The 15,275-nt window shown below is 47.1% G+C and overlaps 1 protein-coding gene across 1 annotated transcript in view; it reads right to left on the bottom strand.

The window, feature by feature from the left end:
- CFAP69 (cilia and flagella associated protein 69) overlaps window positions 1-15,275 on the bottom strand; it is a 552,009-nt gene that overhangs the window by 380,971 nt on the left and 155,763 nt on the right. Inside the window, exons 7-8 of the mRNA XM_086941791.1 lie at window positions 9,823-9,975; window positions 1,753-1,930 (exon numbers count right to left, since the gene is read on the bottom strand). Coding sequence (XP_086797917.1) covers window positions 1,753-1,930; window positions 9,823-9,975 — 331 coding nt within the window. The remainder of the gene's footprint in view (window positions 1-1,752; window positions 1,931-9,822; window positions 9,976-15,275) is intronic.

The raw sequence follows: 15,275 nt of genomic DNA, 5'->3' as shown, positions 1-15,275 counted from the left end.
ACAGGAACGTTCAGTTAAGAAATGGCACAGCCAAAGACCATGCACGTTCAGCACTGTATGGGAAGCTACAGGTCATGCTCTATCCACACTTACCAGTATATGTGAAGAGGTTGTGTCCTGTCTCAGGCCATGCTCTTTGCACTGTACTTACAGTGCTGGTGTCATACTCGGCATCTCCTGTAAATGTGCACCGGTAGCTGTGCACCTTCTGCACAATGCCATAGTTGGAATATTTTTTGTGGCAGAAATCCTTGATGTGTCCTAATGACAATGCAAACTATAGTAACGGCATATTTCAAGGGCAATTTATTCAGCTCTCTAATTTGTCCAGCCTTAGGACCTCATTTAGAGTTTGGGAGTTCTGCCATAAATTGACGCAACTCCGGCCACTTCATAATCAAGAAACTGCCAGGTCGCCACCAGTTTCCACCAATGGAGCCTCAAGTGACTCTGAAGTTGAACACTTTGACCCGCGGACCAATGGACTCCCAGGCTGGGAGAACCAACAACGGCCCTGTAAAAGCTGTTGCATTTACATTTTTCTGGAACAAAGTTCTTCATTTCAAAAATACAAAAGAGAATGCCAAGCGGGCCAAAAGAAAAAGCCCACACAGCATGTGTTCAAGAGACTGTTCTGCCTTCAGGGCATCTGCACTGATGGATGGATTCAAGACACAGAGAAACCCACCATGCAGGTGGGGATCTCTAGTTATGGCGGACTGTCCTCTGACAGTGGAGTGATCTGGTGGGGTCAGTGGTCCCTTGGTAATTTTTAAATGATCATATTAATTTCCTCTTTAGCCTTCCTTCAAACAATCCACATCAGCTAACAGGTTGCTCTGGAGCTCTCTCTATTGGCTCCCTGTAGGCGAAGGGAAACATCACCTTTCAGGACTTAAGTGACCCCTCCAACTTTGGGTCCTGCTCTAGCATAACCTTCAGTAGGTAAATAGAATGAGCTCTGTTACAGGTGAAATACTGCTCACTCGGGTAAGTTTTATTTTCATCTGCTAGGTACTACAAAACCAAACTACAGGAGAGTGGGAAAAATGCAGGAGAAATGGATGAAAATATCACTGCTTGCCAAGGAATGGGGACTGCTCCCATGCAAATGAATTCTCGTCGGCCATCAATGGCTTTGCATGGACTTCAGAGGGCATAGATGTTCCATTCTTGGGAGTAAAGGAGTTGTAGCTTACACCTGGGAAACGTATTGCCCTCCTACGTCATCCAGCCTATTGAGTGTTATCACCCTGGAACTACCACATTGCCTCATGTGCAAAAGGAATGGTCAAAACAATTCCACACAGACTGACTTTGACATACTGAGGCATCTTGGTGACCAACGCAAGCAAATATATGGGTGTTTGTGCATATTATTTCAGACTGTGAGTTGCTACAGGTCGTTGAATTTTAGTATCAAAGAACAACTTAAAACAGTCAAAGATATAAAATAGGGAATTGGTGACATGTCTACTTGGCATGTTTATGTCGAGCCTAAGAACATGGCAGAGGCACGTTTATCATGCCAACATCTTTGAAAGTGATGCAACAGCACTATGACATCTGCAACTAAGATGTAATAAAGTGACAGGTAATTGAGCACACTATTAAACATAACTCGCTACTGCAGCATGGCGAAAATATTCAGCCCAAATTACTCAGGCCAATGGAAGGTATCCTCCACCACGAAACAATGACTCATAACAATGACATCCTAACTGCTCAGTATCTGATTAACCAGAGACTTACTGAATGCATTCCAGGTTACTCAGCTGATTGATAAGGTCTTCCTGTGAACCATTTTCTAACAAGTTCCATAGAATTTCTGATGATCTGAACAGAAGCTGCCCAGAGGAATCTGGGTCATTAAGGCGGGTGCAGATGGTGCTGGCTGCATGGGCTTTTATCATTAGGTTGCAGTTTTTTCCTAAAAGTTAAAAAATACTTCAGTTATTCATCTACAACCAGGACGTACCTCCATCCCAACAAAAGAAAAATAAGCACACACGCGCCGTCACATTTAGTACTGCATTAGGTCTTTCCATCGTATCATGCAGCAGTGCATTAGACCCATTAAATCACAAATGTATACTTACACCCCAACAAGGCAGCCTCAGCAGTATGTTTTCTCAAATCTTTAATTTTCAGAACTCACCATACCACATCAAACCCCCCCCCCCCCCCCCGCCCCTTCTCCCCGGAGAATGGCTGCAGGAAAAATACAAGCTGCTGCCTATAAGTCAACTTTGTTCTTCCAGTCTAAAATCTGTCCTCCAGATGCATTTTAAAAAACAGTCGTTGAAGCACAATGCTTACAAGGCTCAAACTGTAATGTCTATTTGAGTGTTCAGGGCATCAATTAACTTCAATATTATAGACTCATGCTTATGTTATTGTTCACATACACAATGCAGTTGGCTTTACATCAGTGCATTTATGTAAGGGCTATCATTCTCTCATGCTTTCTCATTTTCTTTGGTATGACCAATGGATCTTACATCAGTTCAATGCCATTTGACATACTGGGGCAATTTGCAAATTAAATTGACAGCTGTGCCCATGCTTGGAGATTGGATGAACTGATATGTCAAAAAAGGGCAACCAATAGTTTATTTCAGTTTTCTGAATAAGTAAAAATGCTGTGCGTGTTTTTTCATGGCAATACCCTCTCATGCTGATATTACCTTGGCACTCACATTCCAAATTTGTATGTGGTAAACTGATTGCATCGTCTCACTTCCCACATTTGCCAATTATTAGGAAATCAAAGACAATTCTCCGTTGAGAAATGCGTGCACGGGCAAATCCAGTTTCTTTCACCTTTTAAAAAATGCACATTTTGCAGAAATTCTTTGAAGACTCTAAATTTTTTAAGTCCTGTGAACCAGTGAATATACTTCACCTAGATTCAGGCTTGGTGAATGGAAACCAAATGAAATAAATGGTCTAGACTAGCAATGGAACCAGGCTAGTCTCATTCCTTTAGGTTTGATGGTGGAACAAGTGACATTTCCTTCTATTTTCATGTCTGACAGATTGTTTTTTGGCTTCCATGTAATGTCAGGGCCAACAGAAGACAGATCCAGTTGAACATAGGTCAAGAAGTCAGGAAACAAGCATTCTAGCTCAGCAAATGAGAGGAAACATGTAAGAAATTTGATTACCGGTTGGGAAGGAGGGGATGAACTGGTCAGGTTGAGGCACAAGCAAACCCCAAATTAACCTGTGCTCAACCCTCAGGTAGCTAGGCTAGAGCAGACAGGCTTAACTTAAACTAAATGTGTAAGGTATTTATGTAGCACTTCAAACAACAAAAGTGAAAACACAACACAGGAAAAATCCCATGCCATTTTAGAAAAATTGTGAAATATTTAATTTATAAATCAAGACCAAAATGACACACATTTAGTTAGTAGATCCGGAGATATGCAATGATAAAGATTTAAGTGAAAATAGCACCAATAAGCCAAAAGTTCCACTTGCAGCTATCTGGTCATGCAAGACTGGGAGAAAGCCATAAGTTCAAGCCGACCTGGACAGAGAGAAGGTCGTATTCAGGGACCAGGTTAGGCTTGCTGAAAAGTTATCTTCCCAGTACAACGCAAAGAGTCCTGTTCGCAGTGGACAGGGTCGCAAGGAGCAATGAATTGTCACGAGCGGTCTTTGATGTAGCACAAAGAACAGGCCTGGCTTTGACGATGGTCATCGCTGTAGCGCAAAGATCCTCATTTTGTTGTGAATGGTCAGGCTGGAGCATCATAGTGGTGCTCCTCGCGAGTGGTCGATGATGCAGCACGAAAGGTCTAGTTGTCGGAACTTCGAGTTGGTGGGCAGTGCAAGCAAAACACTTTTGGCATGAACAGACCCATTAGTGGTAGGGAAGAGCCAAAAAACCTCAATTCAGCTCCAATGAGGCCACATCAGGTATCCAGAAGCTGAGGGGCACCCTTTTTATGAATCAGGGCTGGCTCCAACTTGATCTGGTGCTGGTTCAGCTGGTTGGGAGGCTCCTTTGAAGTGGAAGACACGTCTAGAGGTTCCCTGCCTCTCTTGCCTAAATTCCAGACTAACTACACAAGGTATGCAGCCCTTTATGTGGAGGCAGGACATAACCTATTCAAGTGTAATTAGTGTTGTGCCGAGCTGCGCCCTCCCATCATGCCAGTGTGGCTCATCCAGGCACACTTAGCCTTCTATTGTGTGTGACTGTCTAGAAGGAATATACAAAGCCAAACTGTCAGCTACACCCAGCCATGTGACCCAGAGACAGGCTGTAGACACTAAATGTCTAAGGCAAGAAAAGGCCAACTTTCTAAAAGTAAAAAGAACAATTGATGGACAGAATGTAGAACAATGTCATACATTCACCCCAGTAGAGAGATCTTGGACTAAATCCATCGATTTTTTGCTCACCATGCCATTCCAGTTTGGACCCAGCCATATGCAAATCAGTCCCTGCGCCCAATGGGAACAGTCCAGCCCGAACTGTCAGGCCAGGTCCTCTCTGGACTGGAAACAAGCATCCTAGGACCAGTTTCGGGCTTTCAGCCCTCATCAGCCAAGATAGCTTGACTCCAGTGGCATGGAGAGACCCATGTCTGGGCATACCCGTCCTACTCGCGGTGACAAATGCAAAAAGAATAATTGATGGACAGAATGTAGAATAATGTCATACATTCACCCCAGTACAGAGATCTGGGCCTAAAGTCATCTTTTGTTTTGCCGACCATGCCATTCTAGTTTGGACCCAGCCATATGCAAATCAGTCTTGACCCTGCACCCAATAGGAACAGTCCAGCCCGAACTGCCAGGCCAGGTGCTCTATGGACTGGAAACAAGCATCCTAGGACCGGTTTCAGGCTTTCAGCCCTCATCAGCCAGGATAGCTTGACTCCAGTGGCATGGAGAGCACGGGAACCACGTCTGGGCATACCTGTCCCACTTCGGGGTGACAAATGAAAATAGAGCAATTCATGGACAGAATGTAGAACAATGTCATACATTCACTCCAGTACAGAGATGTGGGCCTAAATCCATTGCTTTTTTTGCTCACCATGGCATTCAAGTTTGGACCCAGCCACATGCAAATCAATCTTGACCCTGCGCCCAATGGGAACAGTCCAGTCCAAACTGCAAGGCCAGGTCCTCTCTGGACTGGAAACAAACATCCTAGGACCAGTTTCGGGCTTTCAGCCCTCATCACCCAGGATAGGTTTACTCCAGTGGCATGGAGAGCACGGAACCCTCGTCTGGGCATACCTGTCCCACTCGGGGTAACAAATGCAAAAATGATTGATGGACAAAATATAGAACAATGTCATACACTCACCCCAGTACAGAGATCTGGACCTAAATCCATCGTTTTTTTCTCACCATGCCATTCCAGTTTGGACCCAGCCATATGCAAATCAGTCTTGACCCTTTCTAAAAAGGGCATTTTCAAATTTGTAATTTAAAATCTGACTTAGCTATTAAAGAGGCTTTTCATTACAATTCCAAAGACACCAAACACGAACTGGTTGCCTGTCCACTTTTGGAAGTTAAAGCTTGTTAAATGTAACGAGGTACCTCCAATGCTATCCTATAGGAGAGGTAGGCTTTGCAGAAGTTCAAAACTAATGCTAAGAGTGGTTTACCACCAGGACATGTAAAACTTAAAAGTACATGTTCAACTTTCTAAATATACTGCACCCTGTCCTCTGGGTTGTCCACAGACTTACAAGTACATTGAATATTTGAATTGGGTATTAGCCAATTCTACCATATTTTAATAAGCGAGGACAAGCACTTTAGCATTGGTTAGAAGTGGTAAAGTGAGCAGAGTCTAAAGCCAACAAAAAGAAATTCAGCAAAAATGGGAGGAGTGAAGGGAAAAACTTTGGACATGCCCCAGCAGAAAGGCGCAAGCCAAACACAGGGGATACACCAGTATTTCCCTCAATACTGAAAATGTTATGCTTTTGGGTAAGCAATGTCTCCCTTGATGGTTACAGTACCATTGAAAACCAATCTCTCTTTCTGTATCACGTCCCTACAATTACGGGAAAACAGGGGAATCAGTTACCCTACATCTGGGGAGCCAGAACAGAAAAAACACGTACTCTGAACATTCTACACAGCAATTGTGTATCCTCCCATGAAAAAATACAGCATGGTCCAATTGGCATGTCCATTGAAAATGAGAATGCGAGTAAATCAAGTAAAAACCTTATGTGAATCAGTTGTCTTGAGGCAACAGAGGTGCACCATTGAATGATTGCGAAAGGTAGCAAAAATATTAGAAATAGCACTGCTGTAATTAGCTAGTGATTATCACACATAGGGCCTATCATCTAGAGTTGTACTGGCCCGATGCAGACCCGACCAACATTTTGTTGGGTCTGAGGCGTTTAAGTTGGTGCATATAATGGGGAATTTGTCAGAAAGAATGATTAAAATGCAGATGGCACATGTCATGAACCGTGAGGCATTTTGTGTTTTTCAGCTGTACTATCATAAGGAGAGGTGGTCTTGGGTCAGGCGCAGGTCGGTCGGAAGGGAGTTCCAGGTCTTGGCGGCCAGGTAGGAGAAGGACCTTCCTCCTGTAGTTGCTCTTCGGATGCGGGGGACGGCGGCGAGGGCGTGGTTGGCTGATCGGAGGTGGCGTTTGGGAGCGTAGAAGTTGACTCGGCTGTTGAGGTAGCTCGGGCCTTGGTCGTGTAGGGCTTTGTGTGCGTGGGTGAGGAGGCGGAAGGTGATTCTTTTGTTGACGGGGAGCCAGTGAAGGTCTCTCAGATGTCCGGAGATGTGGCTGGTTCGTGGGATGTCGAGGATGAGTCTGGCTGAGGCGTTCTGGATCCGCTGGAGTCTCTTCTGGAGCTTGGCGGTGGTACCGGCGTAGAGGGCGTTGCCGTAGTCCAGTCGGCTGGTGACGAGGGCCTGGGTGACGGTCTTCCTGGTCTCGGTGGGGATCCACCAGAAGATCCTCCGCAGCATGCGCAGGGTGTTGAAGCACGCCGAGGAGACGTTGCTGACTTGCCCGGTCATGGAGAGGGAGGAGTCCAGGATGAAGCCCAGGTTGCGTGCATGGTCTGTCGGTTTGGGTGCGGTGCCCAGGGCGGGAGGCCACCAGGAGTCGTCCCAGGCGGAGGGTGAGGGGCCCAGGATGAGGACCTCCGTCTTGTCCGAGTTCAGTTTCAGGCGGCTGGTCGTCATCCACTCGGCTACCTCTTTCATCCCTTCGTGCAGGTTGGCTCTGGCGGCGGTGGGGTCGTTAGTCAGGGAGAGGATCAGCTGGGTGTCGTCGGCGTAGGAGATTATGCTGAGGTTGTGTTTGCGTACGATGGCCGCGAGGGGGCTCATGTAGACGTTGAAGAGGGTGGGGCTCAGAGATGATCCTTGAGGGACGCCGCAGATGACTTCGGAGGCCTCTGACTTGTACGGTGGTAGGCGGACTCTCTGAGTTCTTCCGTCGAGGAAGGAGATGATCCATTCCAGCGCCTTGTCCTGGATTCCGATGTTGCTGAGGCGCCGTACTAGGGTGCGGTGGCAGACCGTGTCGAATGCCGCGGAGAGGTCTAGGAGGATGAGGGCCGCTGTTTCTCCATTGTCCATCAGGGCTCGGATGTCATCGGTGGCGGCGATGAGGGCGGTCTCGGTGCTGTGATTGGCTCGGAAGCCGGACTGTGAGGGGTCGAGGGATCCGTTCGTCTCGAGGAAGGCGGCCATCTGCTTGTTGACGGTCTTCTCGATGACTTTGGCTGGAAACGGGAGGAGCGAGATGGGGCGGTAGTTCTTGAGGTCGGTGGGGTCCGCTGTTGGTTTCTTGAGTAGAGCGCTGAGTTCGGCGTGTTTCCAGCTCTCAGGGAAGATGGTGGTGTCGAAGGATGTGTTGATGACAGCGTCGGCCTTGTTGAAGACGTGGTGAGGGCAGGGGTCGGTCGGTGATCCGGAGTGGATGGAGTTCATCGTGCGGATGGTGTCTTCGGTGCTGATCGGGGTCCAGGCGTGGAGGGTGGTGGTGGGGTGTGGTTGTTCGGTCATGGTGTGCGTTGGTTGGTTGTAGAAGCTGTTGTGTATGTCCGCGATCTTGTTGTGGAAGTATGAAGCGAGGGAGTTGCAGAGGTCTTGCGATGGGGTGATGTCGTTGTTTCCTGCGCTGGGGTTGGAAAGCTCTTTCACGATGTTGAAGAGTTCCTTGCAGTTGTGTGCGTTGTTGTCCAACCGGTCCTTGAATGCTGTTTTCTTGGCGGCGCGGATCAGCTGGTGGTGTTTCCGGGTGGCAAGTTTGAAGGAGGTCCTTTTGTCCGGTGTCGGTTTCTTTCTCCAGACTTTCTCGAGGGCTCTGCAGTTCTTCTTGGAGCTCTTGAGTTCGTCGGTGAACCATGGAGCCTTCTTGCTGCCGGGTCTGCTAGGCGGGGTCCTCAGTGGGGCGAGTTCGTCCGCGCAGTTGCTGATCCACTTCGTGAGGTTGTCGGCGGCCTGGCTGGGGTTCGCTGAGCTGGCAGGAGGGTGCTGGCTCAGGGAGGTGGCGAGCTGGTCTGCTGTGATCTTGTTCCAGCTTCTGTGGGCGGCCTGTTGCTGGTGTTGGTGGGTCGTTGTTCTCTTGAAGGTGAAGTGGACGCAGCTGTGGTCCGTCCAATGAAGCTCTGTGGCGTGGCTGAAGTCGATGTCTGTGCTGGAAGAGAAGACTGCGTCGAGTGTGTGTCCGGCGAGGTGGGTGGGGGTGGACACCAGTTGCTTGAGTCCCAGGTTGGCGAGGTTGTCGAGCAGGGTGCTGGTGTTGCGGTCGTTGCTGTTCTCTAGATGGAAGTTGAGGTCTCCCAGGAGGATGTAGTCAGCGGAGGGGAGGGCATGCGGGCTGACGAAGTCGGTGATGTCCTCGCTGAATTGTGTGCGTGGTCCAGGGGGTCGGTAGATCAGGGTGCCTCTGAGGGTGGTGTTCGGGTTGGTGTGGATCTGGAAATGCAGGTGTTCGGCGCTGGTCAGGGTGTTGTCGGTGCTGGTCGTGAGACGGATGGTGTTCCTGTGGATGATGGCGATGCCTCCTCCCATCTGGTTGGCGTTTCAGTCCCTCCGGACGATCTTGTAGCCCTCTGGGATAGCGATGGCGATGTCGGGAGCTGAGGAGGCGTTCATCCAGGTCTCCGTGAGGAAGGCAACGTCAGGGGCTGTGGCGTCTAGAAGGTTCCAGAGTTCGATGGCGTGTCTGTGGACGGAGCGGGTGTTGAGCAGAATGCACTTGAGGTGGGTGCTGCTGGTGTTCGACTTGGCGGGTGCTGGTGCGAGGCTGGTCCGGATGCAGGAGAACTTGCAGGCGTGGCAGCTGAAAGGTCCGTGGGTACGTCGTGGAGTGGCTTGGTGGCATTCTGGGAGTCGGCCGGTGTTGAGTGCGGTGAGGGTGGCGGCGGAGTACGTCAGGCGGGTCGGTCGGGGTCTTCGGGGTCCAGGGGTCCTGGCGCTGGACGCGATCCGGTCGCGGACGGGCGCAGACGGGCTTACCTTTGGCGCGCCTTCGGCGCACAATCGGCGCGCCCGCTGCGCGTGACCGCTGCGCGTTCGCACGGTCGCCATTTAAAGGCGAAGTTAATACATGCACTGAAGATGCAAAAAAGCAAAGCACAGATCCCTAATGCACTGGCATAGTGCAGAAAACAGGATCATGATACAAGCTCCGGACTTCACATTACGATACATAGCAGGTTAGCCATAGATGGTTGGCTGGCAAGATAGTTGAAAACAGAAAATTGGCATCACTAATTTGAGTAAAGGGTAATAAAACAAGTTCATTGCAGACATGAATCTAAATAAGGTAATGTTGTAATTACTGATTCTCCTTACCAGAGGAGCTGGAGAGAAGCTGGAGAGCTTTAAGTACCCATATCTTCATTTCAGGGTCATTTTCAAATAAAGATAGCGACAAAACTAGACTTTCTGCCAATCCTCCACGTTCTGCCATCTCTATCTTGAACCAGTTACTGGTTGGATGTAAACCTGTTATGTTATATGAGAAAACAGAACAATATTATACATTTCTCCCCTTATAGAATAGAATGAAACAGTGATCTTCGTAGATTGCCAAGAAAACAAGATGCAAGTAATAACTTAAAATAGTGACACACGTTTTCAATAGTTCGTGGCCTATTGATTTGAGTAGAGTATGACTCGACTGTTGCACAGTGACTGATGTGTGGAGAAGTAAAAGCAAAAGAAGCTAAGATGTACAACTCTCTATTACAGAGAAGGAAAAGTTACTTACCTGTAATCCTAGTTCTTTTCCAGGGGAATCCACATCAAAGTCATAAGCATGAGTAGTCTGCGCATGAACAGGATCCCAGAGCACTATGATAAATATATACAAAATATGTATATATGTACTGCTACAAAAAGCTTTTCAGTAGAAAAGTATGATTACATAGGAAACATAAATTGTTTTACAGCACATTAAAGGCTAAAAAATGCCAAATGTAAATTATTTAAAAAAACTTCCAATTAAAATAAATAGGTACTAGATTAAGAAAAGTAATCAGATTACAAATTTCACAAACGTTTTCAAATGCAAAGGAAGGGCATTGGAGATAGGCTGTTACTATGACTAAAGGCATCACACTTCCTCCGGTGTCCCATCATGACTCAGTGATGACAGTGAGGTCAGTTTATTTTTACAAATTTAATAGGATCCTGGATGAAAGCTTGGAGGTCATTTACTAATCTGGTGGAACAGCGGACCGCCTGCCAGTCTGTTCAAAGAGAACCCTTGTATGGCCAACACCACAGGGACAATGGGCTAGGGACAGTAATGGTATTTAATGTGGCACTACGTATGAATCAAGAGTCAAGTTATTAAGGCTCAGCGGGTGCGCACCAGGAAAAATGAAGAATCGATTTCCTGAGCACTCACACCCATCCAACAGAGACAGCAATATTGCTTTTTTGTGTTAACGAACGGGTTTTATGCTGCATGAATTATTTTTTGAGACCCTGCCACATTGCCAGAGGCACTACATGCATCATTCAATAGATACGTCATGTTTTAGCAGAGGAGGGTACTGAGTGGAGGGGAGACTAAGTTGGGTTTACAGTTCTTTCAGGTATGTCTTTGCAAAAATGATAGGAATGTTTAAGTTGTTGTGCACACAGCACATATGATACATCACCCATTAGTTGAAAATGGTTCTGGTTCACAAAGAGATCACAGTGAGTAGTGATATTATTGAGAAGTAAACCCTCCTGCATACCTAAACACACACAGAAGAATACAAAGGGATCATATATTACAACCATGGAACTCCTAAAAGGGAGACTCTCCTCTCTATGTTGCATCTCCATTGACCCCCCCAAACACGCACACTTTTCTGGAGCAAATAGGTCTATTTATATCGTAGCTCCCAGCCGGAAGGCTACTTATTGCAAAATGTAAAGCCCAATATGGGCTACAGACTTTACAATACATTACATTTCTGCACATCTAGTTGATGAATGGCGTAATGGCCCCCTAAGCAAATTAGGCATATACAAAATAGACATCGATATGGCGCCCATCATATTTCCTCTTTAGGGGGAATCATTCCACACCTTCTACCGGCAACAAAAACAGTAAAGAAAATATGGATGGATGCCTTGCAATGTTGAAATGACATATGCGTAGAAAAGTCTATGCCCATGATTTCCATAGGTGGGCTAATACTGGAATCTCTAAGCTGGAACACACGATTGCAGCAACTAGGTCCCCATTTGAGGTTCTTCAGTGAATTTATGACATGAATCAACATCAATTTTTCAAATAATCCCGAAGAATTAGCTACCATTGTAAGACGCAACTAGAATTCTAGTTAGTAAATATGAAGAAATAAACTTTACTAGTGACTTAACAAGTTTAAAGAATCTGTGTTGTCGGTCTCATTGTATCCCATAATGTATTGCATTGTAAATGTGTGATTTAGTTCACTATTGCTTTGCTATTCACAAACTAAGAGTGCAGTTTTACGTGTAGTAGCTTTACAGCTGTGGAAATCTCAGCAGATTAAAATATAGGACAGTCATAAAAACACTACACATCAAAAAAAAAGATTGCTTTATTTAGAAGCAAACACACACATGGAGGTCTGCTGACCAGTGCAGGCCACTAATCCTGTGATTTTTGCTATTCCCAATGGGTCGCATACTGAGACTTACCTCTTTAATTTTCATGTGGTAGTTCCATTTCCGACCCACTGGGAAATGCAAAATGTGTAAAGCACACTTTAGTACACTACAAATTGAGATAACCAAATTCCGATTTACAAAAATGTGTTATTTGGTAATTGCAAACACTAATGTTAGTAAAGCCGGCCCAGAATGCTAATCGATCTTGTGACAATATCGCTCTCATGGTTTTACAAATTTTCTATTGATCGAAAGGTTGCTTTACTCGTAATGACCTTAACTGCAGTTCCTGATGCCCACACTCAATGTTCTCTGCTCCAGATGCGTCAGACCCTAACCTAAGGGCAGAGACTTAGCCATATATGTTCGATACATTTTTAAACAGTTTTAAAACAAGAGGTATTTAAGTCACTGTTGTGTGTGTGGTTGTGTGTGTGGGTGGTTGTGTGTGTGGTTGTGTGTGTGTGTGTGGTTGTGGTTGTGTGTCGGTGCGGTTGGGGGTGTGTGTGTGTGGATGTGTGGTTGGGTGTGGTTGTGTGTGGTTGTGTGTGTGTTGTGTGTGTGTGGTTGTGTGTGTGGTTGTGTATGGGGTTGTGTGTGTGGTTATGGGTGTGTGGTTGTGTGTGTGTGTGTGTGGTTGTGTGTGTGTGATTGTGTGTGTGTGTGGTTGTGTGTGTGTGTAGATGTGTGTGGTTGTGTGTGGTTGTGTGTTTGGTTGTGTGTGGTTGTGTGTGCGTAGTTGTGTGTGTGGTTGTGTGGTTGGTTGTGTATGTGTGGGGTTGTGTGTGTGGATGTGTGTGTGGTTGTGTGTGGTTGTGTGTGTGGTTGTATGTGTGGTTGTGGTTGTGTGTGGTTGTGCATGTGTGTGGTTGTGTGTGTGGTTGCGTGTTTGTGTGTGAAGTTGTGTGTGTGGTTGTGTGTGTGTGGTTGTGTGTGTGGTTCTGTGTGTGGTTGTGTGTGTTGTATTTGAGGTTGTCTTTGTGGTTGTGTGTGTGGTTGTGTGTGTGTTGCTTGTGTGTGTGCTTGTGTTTGTGTGTGTGTGCTTGTGTGTGTGCTTGTGTTTGTGTGTGTGGTTGTGGTTGTGTGTGTGGTTGTATGTGTGTGTGTGTGGTTGTGTGTGTGGATGTGTGTGTGTGTGGTTGTGTGTAAGGTTGTGGTTAGGTGTTTATGTGTGTGTGTGTGGTTGTGTGTGAGTGTGGTTGTGGTTGTGTGTGGGTTGTGATTGTGTGTGGGTGTGGGTGTGGGTGTGTGTGTGTGGTTGTCGTTGTGTGTGTGTGGTTGTGTATGTGGTTGTGTGTGTGTGGTTGTGTATAGGGTCGTGTGTGGGGTTGTGTGTGTGTGGTTGTGTGTGGGGTTGTGTGGTTGTTGTGTGTGTGTGTTGCTGTGTGTGGGGTTGTGTGTATGTGTGTGGCTGTGTGTGTGTGTGGTTGTATGTGGTTGTATGTGTGGTTGTGTATGTGTGTGGTTGTGGTTGTGTGTGTGTGGTTGCGTGTGTGTGGTTGTGTGTATGGTTGTGTGTGTGACAGTAATACTAAAATCATCTCAAAACAAAGGAACACAAACACCGAGTTTGTTGAAAGAGAAAGAACATTGTAAGTCAAACGGGAGCAGCAAAGCATTAACACAACAACATGATGTTTGATGTTCTTTGAACGAGAACATCAAAGGAGCGCTGCTAAAGTGATCGCGGGCGAATGTGATCTCCGGCGTTTAATGAGTATGACAAGGTTTGCCATTTGGTGCCTCGGCTCCTAAACGTGTGCCCGTGCACACGCACTGTAGCTCTAGCCTGGCCAGGCTGGCCATGGTAGCATTTTTTGAACCCTCACTAAATGTCTCACCAGACCAGCGCATGCGCTGGTTCAGGCGAGACATAAAAAGAAAGCAAGTAGTTAGATTGAAACAAGCATTTGCAATGCAATAGGTCTCGCATTAGGAAAGTGTGAGCTATTGGTATTGTAAATGACAATTTTTTTAAATATTTGTTGGCTTTGAAAATGTATAAATTAATAGCATTGTTATTCACAAAGCCAATAGCTTACACTTTCCTAATGCGAGTCCTATTGGCTATGGAAATGCTTATTGGTAGCAAGCAAGGACAGTGCTGTTGTGGTGCTGAGTGATGATGTGGTTGGGCTAAGTGATGTGGTGGTGTCCCCGAGTGATGTGGTGGTGTCACTGAGTGATGTGGTGGTGTCTGTGAGTGAGGTGGTGGTGTCCCTGAGTGATATGGTGGTGTCTGTGAGTGATGTGGTGGTGCCCCTGAGTGATGTGGTGGAGTCCCTGAGTGATGTGGTGGTGCCCCTGAGTGATGTGGTGGTGTCCCTGAGTGATGTGATGGTGTCCCTGAGTGATGTGGTGGTGCCCCTGAGTGATGTGGTGGTGCCCCTGAGTGATGTGGTGGTGCCCCTGAGTCATGTGGTAGTGTTCCTGAGTGATGTGGTAGGGTTCCTGAGTGATGTGGTGGTGTCCCTGAGTCATGTGGTGGTGTCCCTGAGTCATGTGGTGGTGTCCCTGAGTGATGTGGTGGTGCCCCTGCGTGATGTGGTGGTGCCCCTGAGTGATGTGGTGGTGTCCCTGAGTGATGTGGTGGTGTCCCTGAGTGATGTGGTGGTGCCCCTGAGTGATGTGGTGGTGTCCCTGAGTGATGTGGTGCAGCAGCACAGAGACTGAAGCTAAGAACACGCAGGGTTGAGTGCTACAAAGCGCGTTCAGTTTATCAAAGCACAGAATGATGGAGCCAGGGAAAAGCAAGGGGAAACAGGAAAACACAGGGAGAGTGTCTAATGATAGAGGCAGCGAGGGATGGGGCTTGGACAGCAATCAAGTACGGGGTCAAGAAGGCACTGAATGGGAGAACACTGAAAACACCCAGGGCCAAGGAAGGAAGATGCAAGCACATGGGAGAGCAGGCGGAGACAAGCTCTCGGCATTGCTGTGGCGAGGGAGCGGGAGTGCATTCCATTAAAGTCTGATGCGGGGGCGGGGGAGCGGCAACCTTTGAAGTCTGATTGGGGGGGGAGCGGCAGCCTTTGAAGTCTGATGCGAGGCACAGACAAATGGTGGTGTGTGACAATGCTGGCGTTGTGCACGCGCATAGATCACATGATCTGTGTCTAATTCGCCGTTTTGGTAGACTGTTCTTTTCC

The sequence above is a fragment of the Lissotriton vulgaris genome, chromosome 10 (assembly GCF_964263255.1).
Source record: "Lissotriton vulgaris chromosome 10, aLisVul1.2, whole genome shotgun sequence".
NCBI classification, from domain to species: Eukaryota; Metazoa; Chordata; class Amphibia; order Caudata; family Salamandridae; genus Lissotriton; species Lissotriton vulgaris.
Note: the sequence above shows the minus strand (reverse complement) of the source record. Positions and strands in the feature narration are given on the sequence as shown.